This window comes from Phoca vitulina, unplaced genomic scaffold, assembly GCF_004348235.1.
Source record: "Phoca vitulina isolate PV1807 unplaced genomic scaffold, GSC_HSeal_1.0 scaffold62, whole genome shotgun sequence".
Classification (NCBI taxonomy): domain Eukaryota; kingdom Metazoa; phylum Chordata; class Mammalia; order Carnivora; family Phocidae; genus Phoca; species Phoca vitulina.
This window is the reverse complement of record NW_022589765.1, coordinates 2,663,391-2,689,033: the sequence shown is the minus strand read 5'-3', so window position 1 is coordinate 2,689,033 and position 25,643 is coordinate 2,663,391. Positions and strand designations below refer to the sequence as shown.

Below are 25,643 nucleotides of genomic sequence, written 5' to 3'. Positions count from 1 at the left end.
GTTTTTCTCCTCTTAATCTGTTTTATGTCAGTTTAATTATTACACCAGCCAAAGAACTTAGAAGGGTAGAAAGAAATTGTTTTTCTCCCCAACACACTCTTCCTCCAAACAGTCTGCACCAATTCTTGTGCTGGAAAAGAGGGGGCAAAGAAAGGGGTGAAATTTGGTAATAGCCCCAAGTTAAAAGGGGTCTCTTTGGACAGGTTGCACATTGAACGAGACCTCTGAGTTTGACAACAGCTGTATGTTGGGGTAAGAAACCTGGACTTGGTAAAAATTTTCCATAGGGGAAGAAGTATCTATACTTTAATTCATCCTTTGGTTTTCCTTGTATTTTTTTTCAGCTTTGCTAAGGAGAAGTAAGGAGAAGGGCTTGCTTTTTGATCATACTTGGACCAGAAAGGAAAGAAGGAAGTAAGTGCTCTAGGGAGCCATGGGTTGTGTTTCTAGCAGAAATCAAAGTGCTTGGAAAGGGTGGGTACAGGCAGAAGCTCCAAAGAAAAGTGTCCTTTGTCTCCACTCAGAGCCTTTTCTTGCTCCTTCCTAGAATTTGTGTTTTAATTGCTTAAGAGAAAGTCCTTTCAAACCTTCCAATTCAAGACTCATTCAATTAGTGGGATAAAGATATATTAAGTTGCTTGCTGATATTTGACTGTTTTTGGCCTACAAAAAGGGCAATTTGCTATGGTTCAACTGAATATGTTTTATATATCTTATATTATATATTATATAAATATATAATTATATCTATAAAGACACATACACAAAATGTATTGAACTCTAAGGAAGTTATGATTATGGCAGTTGGTTTCTTTTTTTTAAAAGATTTATTTATTTGAGAGAGAGAGAGAGTGCTTGGTGCATGAGCGGGGGTTGGGGGGGAGGGACAGAGGGAGAGAGAAAATCCTCAAGCAGACTCCCCGCTGAGCATGGAGGCTGGCTTGGGGCTCAATCCCAGGACCCTGAGATCATGACGGGAGCTGAAATCAAGAGCTGGCCACCTAACTGACTGAGCCATCCAGGAGCCCCATGATTTCTTCTACAAAGAAGAGAAGGCTGAATTTTCAAGGATGCTGTCTAGCATTTCAGCTCACGGTGCAACTGAATTAACCTGTTAACTTTTGCTGAAGAAGTCGGAAGGTGAATAAGTGAGATGGGCCAAATAATCACATCACAGTTTGGGAGATGCACTGTATTTAATTTCCATGAATTTATGAGAATGGATAGAAAAGTCACAGCCAATTTTAAATTAGTACATGCTCCTCTACACTCACTGGTTTTAAGGTAATTAGTACTTAGTTAGAAATCAATCAGTACAGTGCTACAGATTTTATTTTTTGTTGATAATTGTTAGGCTGACAATCAAAACCATACTTAGGCTTGCTTTTATTTCACAGATTTGCCTATAAATGAACAGGGCATGTGTTAGCATCAGCTGCTACTACCCCATCTGGAATTTCCTTTTACCTCTTTTTTCTTTTTTTTACTCCCAAGACACTCTCCTTATCTTGCCAGCCCACAAAATCTTAGTGCCAGTAGGGATCTTGGGACATAGGCTATTGAGTTGACCTGCCTGGGTTCAAATCCTGCTATCCCCACATACTAGCTGTGTGTGACCTCACTGTGCCTCTTCCTTCCTTCCTTCTTTCCTTCCTTCCTTTTAGAGAGAGAGGGGGTTGCAGAGGGAGAGAGAGAGAGAATCTTAAGTAGGTTCCACGCCTAGGGCCAAGCCCAGTGCGGGGATTGACATGGGGCTTGACCTAACAACCCTGAGATCAAGACCTGAGCTGAAACCAAGAGTCGGATGCTTAACCAACTGAGCCACCCAGGCGCCCTGTCTCTGTGCCTGTTTCTTAATCTGTACAATGAAAATGATAATAATAGAACCCACCTGATAAAGTGTTATGAGTACTAAATGAGTTAATATATGGCATTACACATAGTAAGACCTCAGTGAATGTTATCTGCTTAATTACGATCAGTTGTGAAAATGCTACTAATGATAGAGATTGCACAGCCCATATCCCTCATTTCATAGATGGGAAAAGTGGTGCAAAATTATGGGCATACCAGTTCTTCCTCAAAATCTTGTTCATTCCGCTCACCTGACTTCTGCCATATCATTTAACTTGGATGCTTTTTGCATTATATTGATTTGCTCTTGTTTAAATACTTTCCTGTTGGTGAATTCATTTGCGAAATCATACAACAGACACTTGAGGTTTTTTATACCAAATCATTAATGTTTATATGCATGTGGAATAGTATGTGAAATAGTACTTTCTTCCTAGTTATCTTAGTGGGGCTGACTCAAGATTAACAAATAGAGGAGCTTCTATGATTTGAAGGCCCCAAGAATGCCCTGACCCCAAAAAATCAACTCTGCCCAGTTGCCTGAGATCTCCTGTCTCCTGGTGACTCCTTAGGGGTAGAAACACTGTTACTTGGGACTGAGAACCATAGATATATTTTTAGAATAGATTCATCTATCTGCAAGCAGCCTCCTTATCTAAATTTTCACAAAATAAGTCCCTCCAGCAAACCTGGGGAGAAGGCAGTTAAAATAGCGTGAAGCAAATGTGAACTCCAACTCTGAGCAGCCTGCAGCTGTGAGCCCCGTCAGCAAAGGCATTTTCTGAGAACGGAGGGAGATGCTGGAACCCTGTTGGCTGCCTCCCAAATTCCCCATCATTTGTCAGCCTGGGACCCTGTGTTGCATCTGGGCTTGTTTGCCCTTTCAGAGCGCAGATCACGTATGAACATGTTGCGCTGAAAAACCAATCTACCCCGTTCTCAGTTATCTTTGAGTGGCGAGGGGACAAAAATCAATGGTGAGGGTTTTAGATTAGTCTTTGCTTCATTTTGCTTGTAAACACATAATCATCTTACTTGATTTTATTACTTTGGTTTGAAGTGCTAAGCTTCCTGGACTTTTTTTTTTCTTTTCATAAAGGAGGCTGCGGGGCAGGGGTTTTGCCGTAACCTCACATCTCAGTCTGTGAAATCTTGTGAAGAGCTCTGGGATCCGGCGCTGGGCTGCGTCTCCTAGAATGGCGTTATTATCCGGGGAGGTGGCGAGGAGGTGGCGAGGTGCAAGCCGGGTGAAGTTCCTAAACTGGTTTGCTGTGGGTGAATGCCCAATTCTTTTACAACGGCTTCCATTGTGATCTAATCTCTAATTTCTCCATTGTAAAGGGAAATGCATTCATGGGGACAGGCTGATGCAGCAGATCAGAGACATGTAAAAGTACTTTGCAAGGAAGATGATTCAAACACACCTCAGGTTGGGGGAAAATGGATTTTTTAAAATAAAGGAAATCTCAGGATGTTAGTGTGATTTGTTTCACTTAATGGAGCTGGTGCAGGACGGCCCAGAGGTAACAAATCCCTTGCTTGCCCAGGCTGAGCAGGATATCACGTTTTTCAGCAGTCTGCCTTGTTCACCTTGAAGGGGACCCTGACTTCGTATGCAAAAAACCCACCAGTCACGGGAGAAGAGCAACGCTTGTTGCTTTATCTCCAAGAGAAGTCTATCCTTTTCTGTGTTTTCTTTGAGCTAGAAGGTCTAGGGTGGATGTGATCCGTAGCTTTTTGGAATGCCCATCATCTTACCCAATGGGCCTATAAATGAACCTGCCATTTTTGTGCCTGAACAATTAGTGTTTTATGACCTGCTGCCCAAGCACATTTAAAAATCACAATCACACCTTTGTTTGGTTTTTCAAAGAGGAGTCCTATTTCCTACGGTACAGCAGGGGTTTCTATGTTGTGTGACTATGTGGACCTGGGATTCTGTCTCAAGAGCTCTGGTGTACCCACTCGCACTTGCTCTGGAATGGCTGCCCCACCAGGAGAAAGAAATGATTCAGTCCAAGGCCTTGAGGTACGTGAGGACACCCGAGAGGCTTATTCTTTACATGAACGCTTACAAATGGGTCACTGTCTATCTGGCCCAGGAAGAGAGAATGTTACATCTTGTGCTATCTGCTCGCCCCTTGAAAAGCTACCAGAAATGAAGGGGCACCATCTCTGAAATAATAAACTCAGCACGGAAAGAGAATTCTGCCTTGTCAAAACTGGATTCACACTTACGTTAGGGGAGCATAGTCCTTGCATTAAATTGGATTTGCCTAATCTGGGGAAACTGAGGCAGCAGTGTAAACAAAAATGCATGAGGATGGGGAGAGAAGGTAAGAATCAGCCAGTGAAACAGCTTCCCTTCTCCGGCGTCCTGCACACTTTCCCAGCCAGTCGCCCTGTACCACCCACACTCGCCAGTACATTAGAGTCGATTATTGGCCTCTTTTTGTCAGCATTGAAATGAGGAGTCAGGCCCTGCTAAGGTGGCTCCACTGAGTGGGGCAATGATTTATAGATTAATTATCTTAAGAAACAAGGCAGCACAGCATGATGTAGTGGAAAGAGTGCTGCGCTAGGCGAAGACCTGCATTTTAGTGCTGGCTCTGATCCTTAATAGCTGTTTGACTTTGGGCAAATCACTTAACCTCTCTGGGCCTTAGTCTCCTTATCTGTAAATTGGGAATAACAACAGTTGATGGTTGTGGTGATCAAATAAAATCCTGGCTACGAAAGCCTTTTGTTAACTCTAAGGCACTAAACATGTAGAGGATTGCTGTTAGGTTTCTACGGACATGCATGGTAACACCACTCAGCTGAGAAGGGGCTCCCTTCTGTCGCAGGACCTCAGGAAGTGCCCTGGAAGTCACATAGAAGAGAAGGTCCTGAATTTGTTGCCCTTATAAGCAGTTCCACAGATCTGCTCAACTATACCACAGGAAGGGAAATGGGTCAATTATAAATAGAATGAACTAAATAACACTTCACTCCTTACTCTAAAGAGCCCCCAAATGTTTTATGACCTTTAGCTTTTCAACATTAAGAACAGTTTGGGATATGAGGTGTAAACTATAGTTTAGAATTTCTCCATTATCTGTGTACATGGAGGGGAGAAAATGGTGGGTTATCTTAGAAAGTGGAAAATCCGGAAGTCACATAGTACAGGATGTGTTATCCTAAAGAATGGGAAAACCCAAAGGCACATAGTGTATGATATGGTTCATAATGTTTTATTGAGGCTATAAACTGGGGGAGGCACTAAGAGATCATTTATTTGATACAATTATTCTATGGTGAATCCATGAGGTTGATAAGCCATGTGTAGATGGTTCTTACTTTGCTCTAGAATGATATTTTCATTTCACAGGTGAAGAAAATAAAGGCATTTCTTTTCTTTCTTTCTTTCTTTTTTTGATTAAGTAGGCTCCATACCCAGAATGGAGCCCAGTGAGGGGCTTGAACTCACAACCTTGAGATTGAGACCTGAGCCGAGAGCCAAGAGTCAGACGCTTAACTGACTGAGCCACCCAGGTGCCCCAATAAAGGCATTTCTTAAGCCAGGTCGACTAACTTCCCCATCTAGAGCTCTACCCAGGAGATCCTATTTCTAGAATTCTGACAGAAACCTTCGCTGCTTCCCACTGAGAGAGGTGTGTGTGTGACTATGTGCACTAGTTTTACTTCTCAATTCAGTGGCGCATCAGTGGTAAATATTCTGATAGAGACTGGCGATAGAATCAAAACATGCAAATTGACTTGTGCATGTAGACTACTTTAGTGGCATTATGAAGACCACCGAAGTCTGTGTCTATGTGTCATCAACACAAGTGATTGAAAAAGAGTACTGTCGTGCATTATTTTGCCCATATCACGCCTTTGGACTGGTTGGACTGTTTCTTGCTGGAACTGGGTGGTTGTCTGGCATTGTATTTCCACAGCCTAAAGGTTACCACATTTTCACCGTGAGCGACTTTGTACCATGAGTGAAGAAAATGCAAGCATCCCAGGTCAAGCATGACACAGGTGCTTCAAGCAGGCCTGGCCTCAACTGTGAGTGGATTGTTTCCCTCGGGCTGGCAGTTGCTCTGGGGGTGATACTGAATGTTACTATATTTGGAAAGTTGGTCACATCATCCGAACATTGGTTAATGCTTAAGAAGGGACAGGTAGACACAGTGCTGTGGTGGTCGTAGGCTTTGTGTGCTGCAGAAAGGCAGGTTTGACAGGGATTCTGCTAGCTGCAGTGAATTGTGCTTGGTAAGGACTTGGAAACCTCCCTCCCCCGCCCCCGCCGGGACAAACCTTTAATTTCCTCCGGGCAGCTCTTCTCTGAGCACCACTAGTCCAATCTCAGTACTGGTCCTTTACCCCTCTGGCCCTTAGTAATGTATTCACGGCAATGTTATCATTCACTGATTTTTTCCTTTTAACTTGGCTTTGTCCGAAAGTTGCCTTATGTCTCGCATCCTTGTGTGTGCGCCTGCCTCGTCTTTCCACATGAAGTATAAACTATCCCCACAGCAGGGAGCTGGGTCAAGGTAGTGAACCTGATAACCATCTCCCGGGCATGCTGTGAGGGATTCTGGAGGGCCTCCTGACTAAACACATTTCTCCACCCAGACTTTCTTGGTGCCTGAAATTGCTACTATTAGAGCACTTTAGCTGGCTAATGACAAAGAAAGCTCCTATTAGAATGTTCATTTAAGGACACTGAACCATTATCAGCCATTAGCACCCTCTCTCGAATTAGTATATCATATAAGCTAGTCAGTCACCTAGAAAAGCTTTGTTGCAATGGGACTTCAGATTAGGGCAGCTCTGTGGTTTTTGAACATAAAACAGAAGTTCTATATCTTGCATCGGGTCAAGCCTTACCCTCAGTCTCCTTTCAAAAGCTGAAATGTTGCCTTTGTTTTGCTCCCTGCGCTGCCGCCACTCGATGAGGTTTGCATTGTGCTCTCCGGGCAGGGAGATGTTGCATTTGCCTGGGGTGGGGTTGACCGCCCCGGCCAAGATGTGGGGCTCTGAGCTGAGGCTGATCTCCATCCCGCTGGCAAAGGTCACGCGGAGGGAGCCGTCTGGACTCACCCGATAGGTACTCTGGGTATTTTCTGTAGGCAGAAGAGCAAAGGAGGGAGAGGGGAAGAAAGGGAAGTGCAGGAAGCAGAGGAGAGACAAGTTTAGATTCGGGAGGCAAGTGTGGGGAAGGATGAGCAGGTGGGTCGCTGTGGACCTAACTGCCTTCTGGGCTAGCTGGCCACGCTCACAGGCACATGCGTTCTCTGTCCATTTGGGTCTTGTTACTCTCATAGCTGGGCTATCTTGTTCCTTGGATAAAAGATTCCTGTCTAATACTGCAGGCTGTTTTTGGCTTGTCTTTTTCATTTTTAAAGAACTCCCTCACAAAATCCTTCTCTGACTTGGTGGGTTGGCGTCCTCAGTTTGATATGCTGGGAGCTAGAAGGAGAAGAGGATGAAGGTCACCTCGGCATCCTGACTGCCTGGGGACGCGGGCATGGCTGCTGCTCCCGGCAAAATGGTTACACTGACAAAGGTTGCTACCGATCCTGTTAGAGTGAACCTGAACTCTGGGCAGTTCTGTGTCTGGCCCCACAACCTAACAAGAGAATCAGTCCTTAATGACTGGGCAGAGAGAAAATAATTTCTCTGTGTCCGTGTCCCTCTAGCTTCCGAGACATTCTTTCCAAATGCAACCGTTTGTCCCTCCCTTGGTCCCTCCCTTCCTTCCTTTGTTTTCTTCTGTCTCTCTCTCTCTCTCCCTCCCTCCTTCCTTCCTTCCCTTCTCCCCTCCCTCCCTTCCTTCCTTTTTTTCCCATTCTTACTTTTCTCTCTGACTAGAATGAGATTTTAATTCTCTCGTTTCACTTACATTCTTCCTTGGTGTGTATCCCAAGTCATCCTTTTTATTCACCCACGTCAGCATTGATTTAGAATGCTAATCTCAGATGGGGCACAGACTTCATTTCTTTAATATAACCCAATCAAGGCCTAAAAGAGCTTTACAAACAGCTGGGTGCTGGGAAATGACTTGAAGGGAGAGCAGACTTGGCAGGGATTGAACCTCACAGCTCCCACAGAGATGTGGCCCAATGTTGGTACGCGAACTTTGTGAATGGTGTGATTTTATTTGGGTTTCAGCCTGCATAGCTGGAAAATAAGGAGAAGAAGCCATCTTCTCAGCCAGAAGTGAATTCTATTTGTTAACGGTGTGCAGAGGTTTGATGGTAGGTTAAGAAAGGTGCCTTATAGTCAGGTGAAGTGGGAAGTATCCTTACCTTGTTTTAAAATATATATGGTACTAGTTGCTGTCAAGTTGGTTGACATGAGGACATTTTCACGGTTGGAAGTATCTAGTTCCACTTTTGTCAGCTTCTCCAGGTCACTGTGGAAACTGCTGACCTCACCAGTGGGAAACGTTGCATTGGTCAGATGTCCCTCGGGGTCATACCTGAGGAATGCAACCAATCCCAACTTTGAAGCCTCTTGGCAGTGATAACAGGCCTTTGCAAATAAAAATCACTTGGCAGCTAATACAGTTTAACTTTGAGTGATAACAAGTATTATTAACCTTGTTCAATAAGAAGAAAAAGGTCAGAGAGATGATTAATCAAACGAAGGTATTTCTTGCAGCTTCTGAATTCTTGATGACTTCCTTGAGCTGTGCTGTTTTACAGAAAAAATATATCTGGTAATGAATCACCAGGGTGGAAAACTGATTTATGAATCATGTCCTGCTGTGTGTAATGTTGCAGGGAGGCCTCCGTTTGCAATTTGGGTTGATCCCACTGGATGTGATGGATAACAAAAGCCAGCAGAGGGTGCTGTTGGCAAAGGAAAAGGAGGCACAGTCGGCCCCCGCCGTCTGGAAGGGCAATAAACTGATTTTGCACTGTGATAGGAAAATTATATTTGCTGCTGTTTAAGTTGCCAAATTTGAGATGAATGAATCATTCGTCCAACAAAATGAACAAGCAGAGAGGATAATGGAAACATGTTCATTAAAACATTCTGGAGCCCCCTGATCTCAGTTAATTTTTTTAAAAAAATCTTTTTAGAGTATAGTACATAATGCATTGTAATTTGCCTATATGAGTAAGAGACAAAAAAAATAATTACCTGGGATAATAGGCAATAACCTATATCTGGAAATATAGTCTAGCGAGTTTACTTTAAAAAAAAAATCAGAATGATTGGCAATCTCACTGTCCTCCAAATGGAAACTGCTTCCCTGAAGGCTTTTGATGTGGAGCTGTTCTTTTATTGCCAATGGAACCATGAAAAATAAACACTTCATTAAAAGTAAAGACATGCACTTGGAAACCCATTACTGTTTTCTTTTCGAGTTGCAAATTACAAAATATTTAAGCACTTTTATTTGCTTTTAAAATGTTAAACAATTATATTCTTTTTACCCGAAGTGAGCAGAATAGAGCCTGGACACAATGGCAAAGTCTGGCTCTACTATTTTCTCCCCCGACAATTACGCAAAATGGCATAGTGATTTAGTGTTAGTTCACTAGGTTTTAAAGAACTCGGCCTGGATAGTTGCTCAAATTTTAAAACCTAGACCAGCCTTTGGTAGGCTAGGGAAAAGGGGCTGGACCTTATTTCGTCAGACAGAACTGAACCTCAAGTTTGGTGCAATGTGTATATGAGTGCATGCTATCAGTTTAAACAGTCATGTATGCAAATGAAAACATTCAGATAGGTCAGTTGATATCACAAGCCCAGTTGTTTAATTGGAGGCATCCTTGGTTTAAGTGGATATTCGTCAAAATGGTAGCTGGTGTGTTGCTACTACGCAGCTCAGGCCTCATTATCACGGAAAGGCCGAAGGGTGCTGTTTGCGCTTGGGGTTAATGGTGGAATCCTGGCTCCTGCTCAACCCTTTTGCCCATGGCCTGCTCTGGGGCTCTGGCTGCAAAAGGCTGGCAGGCCCAGCACAGCCTTGACCTTGTCTGCCTGGTCTTACTTCCAGGAGAGGAAAACAATGTCTACCTTTAATTTTCCCAAGTGTTTCCAGGCAGCAGATAGAAGGAAGCTGCCTTCCTCACAGGGGAGACCGGGATCCCAACAGCCTAGATTCTGCAGGCAGTTCCTCTCTGTTTCACATCCATCGACAGCAAATCAGCCTCACTGGATTACCTTTCCTGGTTTCTAAGTAGGTTCCTTAAAACTTGGCAAGGTCACTCATCGTCATTCCTCAGAAAATCTGACCTAAGATTCTAGGCATGCAAGTTCCCAATGGGCTTTCCAGCTTGGGGACGGTTGCCTTCTTTCTCAGTCACAGGGTCTCTTGTTTTAAAGCAAGATTTCATCTAAAGGTGAAGGCAGTGGTTCTGGCCACTTCTCAGGGCAAGATCACAAGATCGGATGCTGTTTGAGGCATCCACGAGCAGAGGTACAAGGGCCAAAAATTCCAATGAAACTTAGCAGTGGCCTGGGATAAATCTGCTTTCCTAAACCCCCCTCCTCCAAACACCTTTTAAGCTCAGTCGCTGGTGCTGTTTGCGATTATATGTCTCAAAGCTGATTCCCAAGAGCACAGCCATGTTCCTACATATTCTGTTCCCATCCCCACTTCCCAAATTGACAGGGGTACATTTGGAGAGTAAAGATTAATAGTCCTGGATAAGACTGTAATTACCTGGATAGATCTAGCTGGGAGGTAGCTGCCTGATCCTTTTCTGATGAGGGAGGCAATGGTGTTGGGGATCAGGTAGAATTTTCCAGAGCCCTGCCCAGTTGCTGGGTAGCTGGAAAGTTATATTGCCTGATTTCCTTTCTGTGGCTGGACATGCATCCTTTTTGAAAGTGTGTATTTGACTTTAACTCTACCCTAAACAAAGCACTCTACCTGGAGGGCTTAACGCTAAGTGAAGTATGTCAGACAATGACAAATAGTGCACGATCTCACTTGTAGGATCTAAAACAAAACAAAACAAAAAACCCACACATACCAAACTCAGAAAAGATCAGATTTGTGGTTACCAGAGGTGGGGTGTGGGGTGGGTGGGGGAGTTGAAGGAAGGTAGTCAAAAGGCACAAAGTTCCAGTTATAAGATACATAAGTACCGGGGAGGTAATGTACGACTACAGCTAACGCTGATGTACTACTGTTGCTGAGAGAGTAGACCCTAAAAGTTCTCATCAGAAAGAATAAACCAGTTTCCTCTCTCTATTTTTGTATCTATGAGATGATGGAGTTAACTAAGATTGTTTTGGTCATTTCTCAGTCTTATTACATAAGTCAAGTAATTAATGCTGGACACCTTAAACTTCTACAGTGCTATGTGTCAATTATATCTCAATAAAAGCAAAGGGAAAAGAAAAACCAAAAAATATCCCCGAAGCACTTTACCCAACACACTCACAGACCCCAGTTCTGCAAGTCAGTCATAGCAATCATATTTGGTGGTATCTTCAGTGTGGTGTCTCTGTCCTTTGCATGGCCCTAGGTCTAAACATATAGGCCCACCTCTCTTTTGTGGGATCATTTCCAAAGGAAGAGCGACAGGTTGAAGTACTCATTAGTGGATAATTCCCACAACTTTGGAAAGATTGCTCAAAAGTGGCTAAGAAATAAAGGGAGCCTTTGATTTCCTATGGCTTGCTTGAGTTTTTTCTCTCCATCACAGGGGAATGCATGTTTCCAGACTGAATGTCAAAGATACAAGTTTAATCAAAACCTCTTATGCTGTGTTTCCCTTTGGTGCCTGCATCCTTTGGTGCAGAGTACAAGCCAATATGCTGCAACTGATCCCCTCAGGCCACAACAAGGTAGCAAGCCCCTCCTTCCCAGGGCCGGGGGTGGCACTCGCTTAACCAGGCCTGCAAATTCGGGCTGGTGAATTGTGTGATCAGGCGAAGACTGTTGCCTTCATAGTCATTAGAAGCGGGTCTGGTTAGAGGAGATTTGCCATCAGATTGTCCCTTCCTGTCCTGATTTTACAGAATTGCACTATGAGGGTCTCACAGGACACCGATCAGTGAAATATTGAGTGTAACTATTGTTTTGCTCAGCACCTCAAAAGGCTATGTGCGTGTGTGTGTGTGTGTGTGTGTGTGTGTGTGTGTGTGTGAATGCAGACATGCCCCATCGGAACAAAGAAAACATTTATAAAGGAAGTTCAGAATTCATTCTTGTCCTTGAGGAGCATATAGTTTAGTTGGGGTAGGGTGATATTTATACATTATTAAAAATACATGTGGGCTGATATTTTCTCATAAGGGATAGTCCGCCCTTTTCCCTTGAGGATAATTTAAGCCAGAGCTAAACCATGCAGACTGAAAACTAGAAGCTCCCCCACCTTTGCTTTTAAGAAAATATTAATGATTATAGAAGGAAAACTCATTACTTATTTTTTAAAGGGAAACAGACCCCCTTTACCCTCTCATTCCAGAAACCTGACCAACCTAATAAGCATTCTGTAGGAAATACTGGATTCCCCTTCCTCACCAATAACTTCATTTGGCTTCCTTTGATTCGGCTCCAAGTCCATAATACCCTTCTATCTCCACTTTGTCCTTTATTCAGTAAGTATGAGTCTTGTGCTAGGTACCGGAGATACAGTGCCGAATGAAATGCAAAGTCTGGTGGGGCAGATAAGACATTCACACGAGTCATTCTAATGCCAGAATATTGCCACGTGCTTCCGTAAACAAGCTGTCGAAGCTCAGAGTGGGCAGAAGTCATTTCCAGCTGGGCTGAGCAGAAAATAAGGAGGAGAAGGAGGTGGTATTTGAATTCTGGAAGGTAGGTAGAGCTCAATCCCTGGATAGGTAGAGATGGGGGTGGAGAGGAGGTGATGGCATGAAGAAAAGTATACTGGTGGATGGGATGTCCATGAGAAGAACTGGGTTGCTGGGGCACAAGGTTCCGCTAGGAGGGTAGTGGGTGATAAGGCTGAGAGGCATGTTGCAAGCAGAGCATAGGGGACCTGGGGTACCGGGCTCTGGAGGAACGCAGAGAGGCAGTGGAGAATGGAGAGCCCCAGAAGACTTTGCAAGGAGAGAACAGTACGATGAGAGCAAATCTTGGAAGGGGATATGTGGAGCAGGGGGACCTGTAGGAAGGCCGCAGCCTTCATTTGTGTAAGAAGGTGGGGGCTTCTTGCCTTTGTTCAATGTACTGTGATTGCCTATCTTTGGGACTAGTCTTCCTTACTAGGTTGTAAACTCTTATCCATAGAGGGAGGGCGCCCATGTCTCATTCATGCCTGTATTCTCGGTGTCTGGCACAGAGTAGATTCTCACTACGCCTACTTGTTGTGTGAGTGAAATAAGATGATACCAGTGGAAATGGAAGGGATGGGTGGATCCGAGAGCCAGTGTACTGAGAGAAGAGACAGAGCCAGCGATGGTGGTGTTGGGAGGCCAGGCTCAGCTCCCATACGTGTCCTGTGCTCTGCAGCTAATCTTCCCTACCAGCCCCCGGAAGCTTTTTCTGCCAGTAGCCTCTGTTCCTTCTGTTCACTTCCTGTCTCTATTGCAGTTGTCCCCAGCATGACCCATGACCTTCTGTCTGCCCATTCTTGATCCTTATCAAGGGCATAAAGCACACACATGGAGAGGTGATGGAGTAGAGGTGTCGAGAGCGTCTGTCTCTGGAGACCTGAAGGAACAGTTGACAATTCTCTGTTCTTGCTTAACTGAAATCCTTTGCCTGGCTGGAGGTAGGGGGCCGGACCACATGGTGCCTTAGTTCCCTCTCTACTCTGAGATCCTAGAAAACACTGGAAACATTTTGATGTGTTTGGACGGATTATATAACCAGTTCTTACATGGGAACCATGTCCTATGCCCAGGCAAATATCTCACCCAGAGACATGGCTTATTTACCTTGCCCCTCCCTCTACTTCTAATCTTACCAGGGAGGAGGGAGAATCCCCCATTACCCATCTTCCATAAAACCGAGCATTTATAAAATAGCCTAGAAGGCACTCAGTGCTATTATGAGGGTTTTCCAACTTGTCAGTGGATGGCTTTTTTGAGGGGAGTGGTGGGGTATGTGCTAACAAAGTCCAGAAAGAGAGAGAATACAGAAGACTGGGGATCAAGAAATCACATAAATGTGCAGTCTTCTTCCGGTGGACGGCTTCCGCAAAGGGCAAGGGCCTGCGGAACCGTCCGCTCAGCCTGGACCAGTAGCAGCGACACACTGACGCTTTGGCTTCCGCCTGGGACTTCTCCGGTTTAGTATAGCAGAAGCCTTTGCCAGGGCAGTGCTTGGGAAACAAGCAAGGGCATCCCGGCTACTCTCGCAGCCTCCTGGGCAAAGAAGGCTTGCCTGCTGTGTGAGTTGCTGGGCCCTTCCCTTGGGCCCCCACTGCTGTAGGGTCATTGCAATTAGGAACCTGCCAGCCCCCTTGGGCCAAAACCCTTGGCTCATTTGGTCGGCATTCCTGCCTTGCCAGTCACCTCTCTGTTAGCCATTTCTCTGTGGTCAGCTTTCCCCGTGACATTCAGGACGCTCAAGCATCAAGTACTAATACTTGGGGTGTGCAATTTTGATCCTGGTCCAAGTCAAACGGAATTATGAAAATCAATGAACTATTTAAACAACATCACATTACACAATACAAGCCCAAGCACAAGAAGCATTTAAAAATCCTATTTGGATGATCCACTTTTCAGGGTCATCTGTGTCATTTCTCCTCTCCATCGCCACAGATAATCAAAAGATGAATGGATTACTGGTTTAGCTACCTGTACGTGGCCGTCCTCCATCCTGCCAAATTTTGCTCCTGTTTCTGTTTCTCTGTCTCTCAACTCAGAACAGAATTTCTATTTCCACCTTGGCAAACAATTTGTCCCCTTTGGCCACAGAAGGCAGCCTCCTCACCTCAGAGAACTGCAGGGCTCTGACCCGGACTAGAGTAGTAGGTCCAGTTCTGTGTTCCCCAGCTTCAGAAGGACAAAGGAAAACTCAAAGGAGTGTTCAGAACTGGCTAATGCATTGGGGGATAAAAGGGAAAGAAGTCCGATTTTGTACAGAGAGGACTGTAAGCAGGATTAATTACATTATATAGGTTGGGAAATTGCTCATTCTTTTCTGTGCAGGTAAGAAGGGATAGGGGCAGTGTCACACTGGGGGCTGCTGCTCGGCACCAGAATGGAGTGCTTCAGGAGGAAGGGGGACTTTCCACAGATGATTTTTGGTCAGGAGGGTGTCAGCATAATCCTGGCTGGAGTTAAGGAGGGAGAAGGAAGAAATGACTATTTAGCCTCCCTTTCTCTTCCTTTTCCTGCTACTAGAGGGGAAAATCTCGCTTTCCAGACTTCCCACGGTCACTCTTGCAATCCCACATCCTTCTCTTTTTTCTGGAAGGCAGTTTTTAATAATTTCATTTTATTTTTCATCATAATAAGTGTAGTCTTTAATCCCCATCCACTATTTCACCCATCCCCCCACCCACTTCCCCTCTGGGAACCATCAGTCTGTTCTCTATAGTTAAGAGTTTATTTCTTGGCTTCTCTCTCTCTCTTTTTTTTTACCTTTGCCCATTTGTTTTGTTTCTTAAGTTCCACATATGAATGAGAGCCTGTGGTATTTGTCTTTCTCTAGTTGACTTATTTTGCTTAGCGTTATACTCTCTAGCTCCATACATGTAGTGGCAAATGGCAAGATTTCATTCTTTTTGATGGGTGAGTAATAGTCCTGTGTGTGTGTATGTGTGTGTGTGTGTGTGTGTGTGTGTGTGTATCTTCTTTATTCATCCATTGATGGATACTTGATACTTGGGCTGTTTCCATATCTTGGCTATTGTAAACAATGCTGCTATATCCCTCTGAATTAGTGTTTTTGTATTCTTTGGGTAAATACTCAGTAGTGTGATTCCTGGATCATAGGGTAGTTCTATTTTTAAGTTTTGGAGGAACCTCCATACTGTTTTCCACAGTGGTTGCACTCTTAAGAATTCTTTACTCACTGTCTCTAATCTCTCTCCTCTTGGTCACTTCCTTTTATATTATTATTATTTCTTAAAGATTTCTTTTTTAAAGATTTTATTTATTTATTTGACAGACTGAGAGAGAGAGAGCACAAGCAGGGGGAGCATCAGGCAGAGGGAGAAGTAGGCTCCCCGCTGAGCAGAGAGCCTAATGTGGGGCTCATTCTCAGGACTCCGGGATCATGACGTGAGCCAAAGGCAGATGCTTAACCGTCTGAGCCACCCAGGTGCCCTTTATTATTATTATTGAGATATAATTCATATACCATAAAAGTCACCATTTCAAAGTATACAATTCAGTGGCTTTCAGTGCATTCACCATGAGTGCAGTCATCCTTATCACTTCTAGAACATTCCATCACCCCCAAAATAAACCCCACCCTCATTAACAGTCAATCTCTATTCCCTCTCAGCCCCAGGCAACCACCCACTTACTCTCTGCCTTTATGAATTTGCCTTTTGTGGACATTTCATATAAATGGAACTATACAATATTTGTCCTTTGTGACTGGCTTCTTTTACTTAGCATAATGTATCTGGGGTTCATCCATGTTGTAGCACATGTCAGAACTTCATTCCTTTTTATGGATGAATAATATTCCATGGTATGGAAGTACCCCATTTTGTTCGCCTATTCGTGTCCCAATGGACGTTGGTTCTTCAAACTTCTTGGCTATTATGAGCAACACTGCTATGAATATGTGTATATCCATTCTCTTTGAAACCAGCTCTGCTCAGGCTTTTGTCTCCCATGGTGCCACAACATCTGCTCTTCTTAAGGTGAACAATGATGTCCATGGTGCTAGATTGAATGGCCAATTCTCAGTCCTTGTCTTACTTCACTTACCAGGAATATCTGACACAGCTGATCACTCCTTCCTGTTTTACTTGGTTCCCAGGATATCCTACTCTCCTGCTTTTCTTCCTACTTCATTAGACTATCCTTCTTAGTCTCTTGCTGGTTTTCACTTGGAAGTCTAACTAAACTGATTATATCCAGAACTGAACTCCCGATCTCCCACCCAGTGTAATGCACTCCTTGTGCACTCTTCCTTGTGTTGATAAATAGAAAGTGTATCATCCAGTTGCTCAGGCGAAAACCTTTGGCGTTGTCTCTAACACTCTTTCTCTTCACTTCACATCCAAACTATCCATAAGTCCTGATAGATCAACCATCAAAATATACTTAGAATTTTACCACTTATCACTGCCCGCACTCCCTGGTCTAAGTCACCATCTTCTGCCTGGAGTATTGCAAACCTCTCTCCTCTCCACCATTGGGCTCCCCTCTTTCCACCATAGTTGGATGTCTTCAATACAGGCTGATTTTTAAAAAAAACGTAAGTCAGATTCTGTCATTCCTTTACTTAAAACTCTCCAGTGGTTCTACATCTTACTTCAGGGTAAAAGTCAAAGTCTTTACGGAGGACTACAAGGCCCTACATGAAGTAGCCCTGGCCACTTCACTGATTTTATCTTCCCACTATTCTTACTCCATTCCAGCCACAGTGGCTGCCTTAGTATTCCTTGTACACATCAGGTTGGCTTCTGCTTCAGGGCCTTTGCACTTGCTGTTCACTCTGCCTGGAATGTTCTCTCTCTTCCCTCCCCATAGATATCCATATGGCTTACTTCCTCACCTCCTACAGGTATTTACTCAAATGTCACCTTCTTAATAAGGCCTTCTCCGACCATGCACCCAAAAGAAAAACCCCTTCTGCCTCACACTCTTGATCTCCCTTACCCTGCTTTATTTTTCCACAGAACTTATCACCATTTGAAGTTCTGTACATTTTACTTGTCTCCCACCAGTATAATGTAAACTCTATGAAGGTAGAGATTTAAAAAAAATTTTTTTTAAATTTTAAGTAGGCTCCACACCCAACGTGGGGCTTGAACTCATGACCCCGAATCAAGAGTGTCATGCTCTACTGACTGAGCCAGCCAGGTGCCCCGAAGGTAGGAATTTTTATCTGTTTTGTTCACAGCTGTACTCCCTGGCACAGAGTAGGTGCTCAGTAAATATTTGTTGAATAAATAAATGAACTAGTTTTTGTTTTTTTCCCCTCTAGCTTTATTGAAGTATAGTTGACAAATAAATTGTATATATGTTAAGTATACAGTGTAATGAACTGATGACTAAAGGAATGAATGGTTGAACTGGCTATTTTGAAAACTAGTTAATACTTCTGCCATTTCTTGTGGCTTGACTGAAGCTAACCTTTAGCTTTCAAAATAGTTGTCTAATTTGAGCTGTGGTATGATCTTGCATGAATTTTTGAAAAAGATACTCTCATTAGAAAGTTTATCTTTCTTCAGGGTGGTATATTTAAAAATTGGGGGTTTGAGTCAGACTGTTGGGCGTTTGAAACCTGGACATCTGTGTGAATCAGGACAAGTTAACAGTTCTGTGCCTCAGTTTCCTCATCCATAAAATGGCATACCAGGAGCATCTACCCCATGTTGTTATTTTGGGGATCTAATAAAATAATGTATGTAAATCATTTAGCCTACTACTTGGCACATAGTAAAGCTTCAGTGAACAGTGGCTTTTATTACTCTTATTAAGATGTAAGAGAAATTTTTCGAACAATAGAGTAAGACTTGCAACAGAAACAACTGAATACATATTTCTAAGTGAAACTAAAATAGATGTCCAGCTTTTTTGTGTAAGTGGCATTTCTTTGGGAAATGATCCAAAATGTGAAGGCCAATTGTTTTGTCCCTTTCCTTAGGAGGCTTTCATGGGATTGGACATATCCTCTTCATATTCCCTGCATCCTTACAGAATAGTCACATTGGGAAGCCCTCATACTTAACATTTCCTCTCGTCACACTTTTCAACTTTAATGCCATTTCAGACTCTGGGTTCAGATTCCATAGATTATCTTCACTCAGTACACTGGTTAAAAATTCAGCAATTCCCTTTCGTGGAAAAGATGCTTGCCAAGTCTTGGCAGGCTAGCTTTCTAAATGAGTTGACCTGCAAACAAGGTTGTCCATGCTTGGAAAGGCAAGGACAATGGTCTCTTTCCATGTCATGACACTTCCTAGTAGCTTGCTGTCAGACACACCCTGTGTTAATTCCCAGTTAAACAAAGTCATTACAGATCCAGTCTGTGAATGCCAGTCTGTGCCAGATTCTTTGACTTGTGCTGGGAAACTGAGGAAGCCCATGCCTGTCCAGGAGCATCTGGCTTCACATTTCACCAAAGCAGCCAATGGCATGCAGCCTCTCCTGTTCACACTCGCTTGTCAGGGCCCGCTTTTTATATCCTAACTTCTATTACCTCCCACAGCAACTTATACTGAGTTGGGCTGGGCTGGGCACACATTCATTTATTCATTCATTAAACCGCACAGGGATCAATAAATACGAGGTAAACCACACTGCTTCCTTGTTGCTTTAGAACTATTTTCTTAGTTTTGTTATTTAAATGAAATTTTACCTTGTTTTCCCAGCTATGCTGTAAATTTCTTGAGTACTCAGGCTTCTAGCTCATTCCTGTCTCCTGCCGTGCCACGCCTGATTCTTCATTCAGTCTACGTTTTTATTATTATGCTCTGCAAAACTGCTTTGGAGAAATGGGTTTGAACCGTAGGAGTTAGGTAAAATTTTCTCCTTGACTTTTTTTTTTTTAATTGTGGTTCTTAGGAGAAAATAGCATGCAACACCCAGCAATTACTAAACCATTTTCCTACTATAATACAGTTTCAAATAAAAGCCTAACAAAGCCTATGTTGAGAAACTTACTCATAAACAGTTGTCCATCCATTTTCATTACTTTTGGTAGCCAAAAGCCCCGTGTTTCCTGGATAGGTCATCAAGGCCAGATTATAGCCTTGGGCTGACACTCTTTTCAGGACTCCATTGCTGCTTATGGTCAGCCAGTACACCTGCCCGCCAGGCACCACAAGCCAAAGGGGCATCCCGCCTGCGTCACGGCGAATGTGCACAGAGTTGCCATTGCTGCTGGTAACCGCACCTAAGTCACCTTCGGCATTGTAGGTGAAATTATATACATAGTCCCGTGTTATCAAGTTCAAGGTGTGCAGGTGGGTTCCATTGACAGTGAACTGGTAGAGCTCCTGGTCAGCAGGTGAAGCAATCTCATAAAGGTTCATGTCATTCAGGTGGGCTTGGTTCCTGCTAATGGTACGAATTCGAACATTCCCAAGGTCTGCGACGTATAGGGTACCATCAGGTGACACTGCTAAGGAGGAAGGGGCTTTCATTTTTGCATCTTTGGCATAGCCACCATCACCTGTGAGAGAAAGACCATGATTTTAATAATTGTCATCACAAGCATTTATAAGAACATAACCATATACAGAAATCACTGTGCATCAAGAATCGTATTAGGAGCACCTGGCTGGCTTGGTCAGTGGAGCATGTGACTCTTGATCTTGGGTTGTGGGTTCAAGCCCCACGCTGGGTATAGAGATTACTTAAAAATAAAATCTTTACAAGAAAAGAATCATTTGAAAGCAAACAATCAGTGAACCATTATTCTCTGCATGCCCCTCCCTTGACAAATTTGAAACTTATTCAGAATTCTTGAATCAGTAACCAGTAAAGATGAACAGTGAGATGCAATTATCTCAGTTAACACCAGTTTTGTGAAATCATCAATCCTGCTGTTCAGTATCTATTGTATCACAAGATACGAAAACAGCAAATAATGGAAACCACACAAAATGTGGCTGGAAATCCATGAGATTTATGCCTGTCAGTCCTTGTGGACCTACCTACCTACCTCAGGACTTTCCAGTTCTACTGTGCCTAGAGGACCTCTCTTTGGCTAATTCCCATTGTCACATTGTCAAAGTACACTAAGTCTGTAAGTGCAACAATGATTCAGAACATCAAATTTGATAACTGGAATAAACATTAGATTTGCCTTGAATGAAAGACATAAATTAGCAAAATAAGTATAAAACTAATTGTCCAGGAAAACACTGGAAATATTGATCAAAAGTCGTATCGACCAAGTTGCTCATTCGTGATTCCTCTGGCCCAAGAAAAGGCAAGGTTAAGAGAATCATTTGGGCCCAGATGAGCAGTTAAATAGGACTGCAGGTAGCATGGAGGGATTTCCACATCCCAGCAATAAATGTATCTAGAGGACTGTTTGCTATCTGGAGTATCTAATCCATGTTTTGGGGAAAAGACTCATATGTGTGTATATATATATATATATACATATATATATATGTATTTCAGTTGGAAATAAAGGGCACTATTGGCTAGGAAGAAAATTTTGGGCATTTTTAAATATATGTATATATTTTTAAAGATTTTATTTATTTATTTGAGAGAGAGAGAATGAGAGAGAGCAAGTACATGGGGGGGGGAGGGTCAGAGGGAGAAGCAGACTCCCTGCTGAGCAGGGAGCCCGATGCGGGACTCGATCCAGGGACTCCAGGATCATGACCTGAGCCGAAGGCAGTCGCCTAACCAACTGAGCCACCCAGGCGCCCTTAAATATATTTTTAAAAAGATTTTATTTATTTATTTGACACAGAGAGAGAGAGCGCAAGCAGGGGGAGCGGCAGAGGAAGAGGGAGAAGCAGGCTCTCCACTGAGGAGCCTGACGCGGGGCTCGAGCCCAGAACCCTGGGATCATGACCTGAGCCGAAGGCAGATGCTTAACCAACTGAGCCACCAAGGCACCCGAAAATTTTGGACATTTTTAAAACAGTCTAAGTAGTAGACTGATGTCCTGAGAACCCCTCCACAGTGGGACTTTATTTTGCCCATGTATCTTCAAAGCAGTCTGCTCTAGTCTCTTTGGGTTTCAGATTTTTTTTTTTTAAAGTAGGCTCCACGACCCTGAGATCAAGACCTGAGGTGAGATCAAGAGTTGGACGCTTAACAGACTGAGCCATCCAGGCACCCCTCTTTGGGTTTCAAATAGCAAGGCCTATTAATTTGGAAACCAGTAACTTAAGGGAAGTAATTTTTTCCTTAGCTAAATCAGTATATGCAGATTTTACTGTGTTTCCTTTTCTCCAAAGTACAAATAGTGTCATGATCTTACATTCATATAGCGATTTTAACTTGAGTATCAAACTTTTGTTATAGTAGCTTATCCTTAGTACAGCAAGGTGATATAACTGAGACAAGTGACATCTCTAACAGATGAGGTGAGTCATGAGGAGGTTTTGTGGCTTTCCCAGGGTCACTTGGTCAGTTGGTTGCAGAGCAATGACCAGATACTAGGCTATGTGGCCCCAACCCATCGCTTTCTCCACTCGCTCACGCTGCCCCAACCCATCGCTTTCTCCACTCGCTCACACTAATGTTCAGAAATAACACTTTAGTTTTCCTTTTGGCCTTTCTGTTGTGTGTTTTTCTTTTGGAAACAGAGAGAGGGAGCTGGTGAATTGCTAAAAAGGTCATACCTGAAAAACAGTCACAGTTGGGATCAATTTTGCAGTCACAGTCAGTAGGGGCACCAGCTATGATGGAGATCTCTCCATTGGTGGTGACTTGCTGAATGCGGTTTACTTTCCTCTCGTCTGTTTCAGCTATGAAGAGCAGCCCGCTGTGGGAGACGCTGATGGCCCTGGCTGACTCCAGAGTGGAGTGAATTGCCACCTTGCTGACCAAGAAATGATCGATGCCTGGCACCTGGCAGTGAATGGGGCGTCCTGCAATGATCCGCACACGCCTGTTCTCAGAAATTTGCAGCACAATGTTGTTATCCAAGACATACAATGAATTGTCCATGGGATTGACTGCAAGGTCTGTTGGCCACTCTAATCGCACCTGCAAAAAGAGCAGAACACACACCATTAGGTTACAATATCTTTCCAGGGGCAGTTTTACCTTGAAAGAAAAATTGGCTTATTGGTTCCCCCGTCTCAGGAATTTCGGCAACGTTGGTGTTGTCTGGCAAAGTTGGGGGAGGATGGTTGATCAAATGTTCTGGGAAACATTTTTATCATTTATACCATTTCCAACATAATGAAAATTCATTTTCAATAATTCCAGAAGGATCCCCTAGAGCAGTGTTTTTCAGAGTGTGGTCTCCAGACCAGCAGCAACAACACCGGGGAACTTGTTAGAAATGCAAATTCTCAGACCCCAACCTAGACCTACTGAATCAGAAACTCTGGGGGTGGGACCTAGTCATCTGTGTTTTAATAAGCCTTCCAGCATCTTCTGATGCACGCTCAAGTTTGAGGATCAATGCTCTAGGGCTTCTGTGTCGCTATGACATACAGATCTCGCTCACTGTCTTGTAGATACATGGAAGAGCAAAGTCATAGAGGCTTCCAGAAAGCACAGTGCCAGAGAAACTCGATTTTACTGTAACAGCAACCTTTGGGGACAGGACCTTCCATTAGCACAGACCTAGCATCCACCTTGTGGAACACTCAGACACCGTTTATCAGCTGGTGATGTGGAATCCTAAGTCGCAATGCACGGCCACCTAGCTTGACGTGGCTCACTCCACATTTCCCTTTTCTCGCAAATGGGTTGATTTGTTCTTTCACTGAATATTTGCTGAGTACCTTCTTTGGGCTATGCCTTGTGTTAGGCTTTGGGGATTCAAAAGAATGCTATGACACAGCCTCTGCCCTCAAATGACTCATGGTCTAGTGGAGTCCTTGGAAGGGCCATTAGGCAATTATTCTCCATGTTATGAGAAGGAAGCAGTGGAGAGAGTATAAGAGCACTTCACTCACATTAGGAATCACGAGACAGGTTATTCTCAGAGATGGTACTACCTGAAATGACCAGTAGGAGAGAAATGGGGTGAAAATGGTGGACGGTGAGGTGGGAGAAGTGTTGAAAGCAATCCCAGGGAGAGGGAACAGCATGGGTAAAGGTCCAGAGTTTAGAGATGGTGTGGACGATCCAGGTTACTACAAGCAATTCAGTAAGGTTGAAGTGTATGGGAGTAGTAAGCAATAAGAATCAGGAAGTAGTCAGTGGCCAGGTATTATGGATTGAATTGTGTTCCCCCAAAATTCATGCAACCCCCCAATGTGACTGTATTTGGCAACAGAGCCTTTAAAGAGGTAATTAAAATTAAAAGAAATCATGAGGGTGGGGATCTAATACAGCAGGACTGGTGTCCTTATAAGAAGAGGAAGAGACACCAAAGAGACAGCAGGAATGTGTATGCATAGAGAAAAAGCCCACGTGAGGACACGGTAAGAGGATGGCCAACTGCAAGCCAAGGAAAGAGACCTCAGGAGAAACCAAAGCTGCCAACACCTTGATCTTGAGCTTATGGCCTCCAGAACTGTGAGAAAATAAATTTCTCTTGTTAAAACCATCCAGTCTATGGTATTTTTTTAAAAAGATTTATTTATTTATTTTACAGAGAGACAGTGAGCAGGAGTGGGAGGGGCAGAGGGAGAGGGAGAGAGAATCTCAAGCAGACTCCACACTGAGTGGGGAGCCCGATGCAGGACCCGATCCCATGACCTGAGTTGAAACCAAGAGTCAGATGCACAATGGACTGCGCCACCCAGGCGCCCCTGTGGTATTTTGTTACAGAAGTCCGAGCCCTCTAATACACCAGGTAATGGAGGGACGTGCATGTGCAGCTTTATTCTGATGGCTGTGAAAAGCCACTAAAGAGCTTTAAGTAGGAGTGTGACATATCTGGGTTCTAGAGGAATCACATTGTTTGCTGTTGAGATGATACTAGAAAAGGAGGTGGGGGAAGAAAAAGAAAAGGAGGTGGGAGAAGAGGCAGGTCCGCAGTTAGGAGGCTCATGCAGTGGTCCAGGTGGGGGATGATAGTGCCTGAATTAGGATGGTAGCAGTGGGGATAGAGAGAAGAAGGTGGATTTAAGACATGTTAAGGGAAGTCAGAAGCAAAAGGATTGGGGTGTGTGTGTTGTATCTTGGGCCAGATGCTGGGCTAGGCGCTTGGGACACACAGGCCAACCAAACACAGCTCCACTCTCGTTCCTTCCTGGACACAGCGGTCAGCCCAGTACCTGCCTTGACATCTCCTCAACAGCTATTTTATCACTGGGCACTTCTCAGAGAACTGTGTTCCATGTACTCTGCGCCCCACCACTCACTTACTCTATACTTTATTGCTCTTCCCTTAGGTTGGACAAAGGCAGAGAAATCTGGTCCATTCCTGGCCAAAATAGAAACAGGAATGGGGCTACTCTTCTTGCCTTGAGTGAAAGCCCAAGGAAGCTTTTGTTTTTCTTACTGAATCTGAAAGTCTGAAAACAAGATCTGGACTGCCACTGCGCTGGGAGGCCCACTCCATCCCCGGCTGGAAGAGGCCTTACACTCAGTCAGTAATGAAGTGGACAAAGGCCAGTGTGAGACAGGCCTTTCCTCTCATTTTGCCTCTTAATGGAGGGCAACTGGTGATGTTGTAACGGGGACAAAGGTGGTCTTTGGCCTTCCCCCCGTACCACTTGGGGCTCTCCGTCCCTGTTTCTGAGTGTCCCTCCCAGACACCCAGCAACCTCATTCTGCCCCCGTGTCTCTGCGTGCCCTCGACCTCCACAGAGACTGGCCTTCCCTGGTCAGCACCATATGCCTCTGGGCAGCTAGGAATCTGAATGCTAATGGAGTATAAAGCTGAGCTGTGTTATGCATGTTCTACAGAGTCTTTCAGACTGAGGCCATTGGATAAACATTAAACACCAGCTTTAACAGCTCCCAGAGCAGTTTGCTGTGATGTGTTCCTCAGCACGTCTGTCTGAGGCCTGTGCCTGTCAGCGCCCTGCCACCGAGAGGGAGAGGGAGAGGGAGAGGGAGAGGGAGCGGGAGAGGGGGCGGGAGCGCCGGCGGCGGGGGGGGCGCGGGCCTCGACGAGGACG

At 44.1% G+C, this 25,643-nt stretch overlaps 1 protein-coding gene across 5 annotated transcripts in view; it reads right to left on the bottom strand.

Annotated features, from left to right (window-relative positions):
* The window catches only part of TENM1 (teneurin transmembrane protein 1), a 775,694-nt gene that overhangs the window by 22,333 nt on the left and 727,718 nt on the right, over positions 1-25,643 (bottom strand). For all 5 annotated transcript variants that reach the window (XM_032391374.1, XM_032391377.1, XM_032391378.1 and 2 more), the window contains 4 exons: positions 22,236-22,602; positions 19,585-20,095; positions 8,154-8,326; positions 6,733-6,968 (listed from right to left, as the gene is read on the bottom strand). In XM_032391374.1, the coding sequence (XP_032247265.1) occupies positions 6,733-6,968; positions 8,154-8,326; positions 19,585-20,095; positions 22,236-22,602 (1,287 nt within the window). The remainder of the gene's footprint in view (positions 1-6,732; positions 6,969-8,153; positions 8,327-19,584; positions 20,096-22,235; positions 22,603-25,643) is intronic.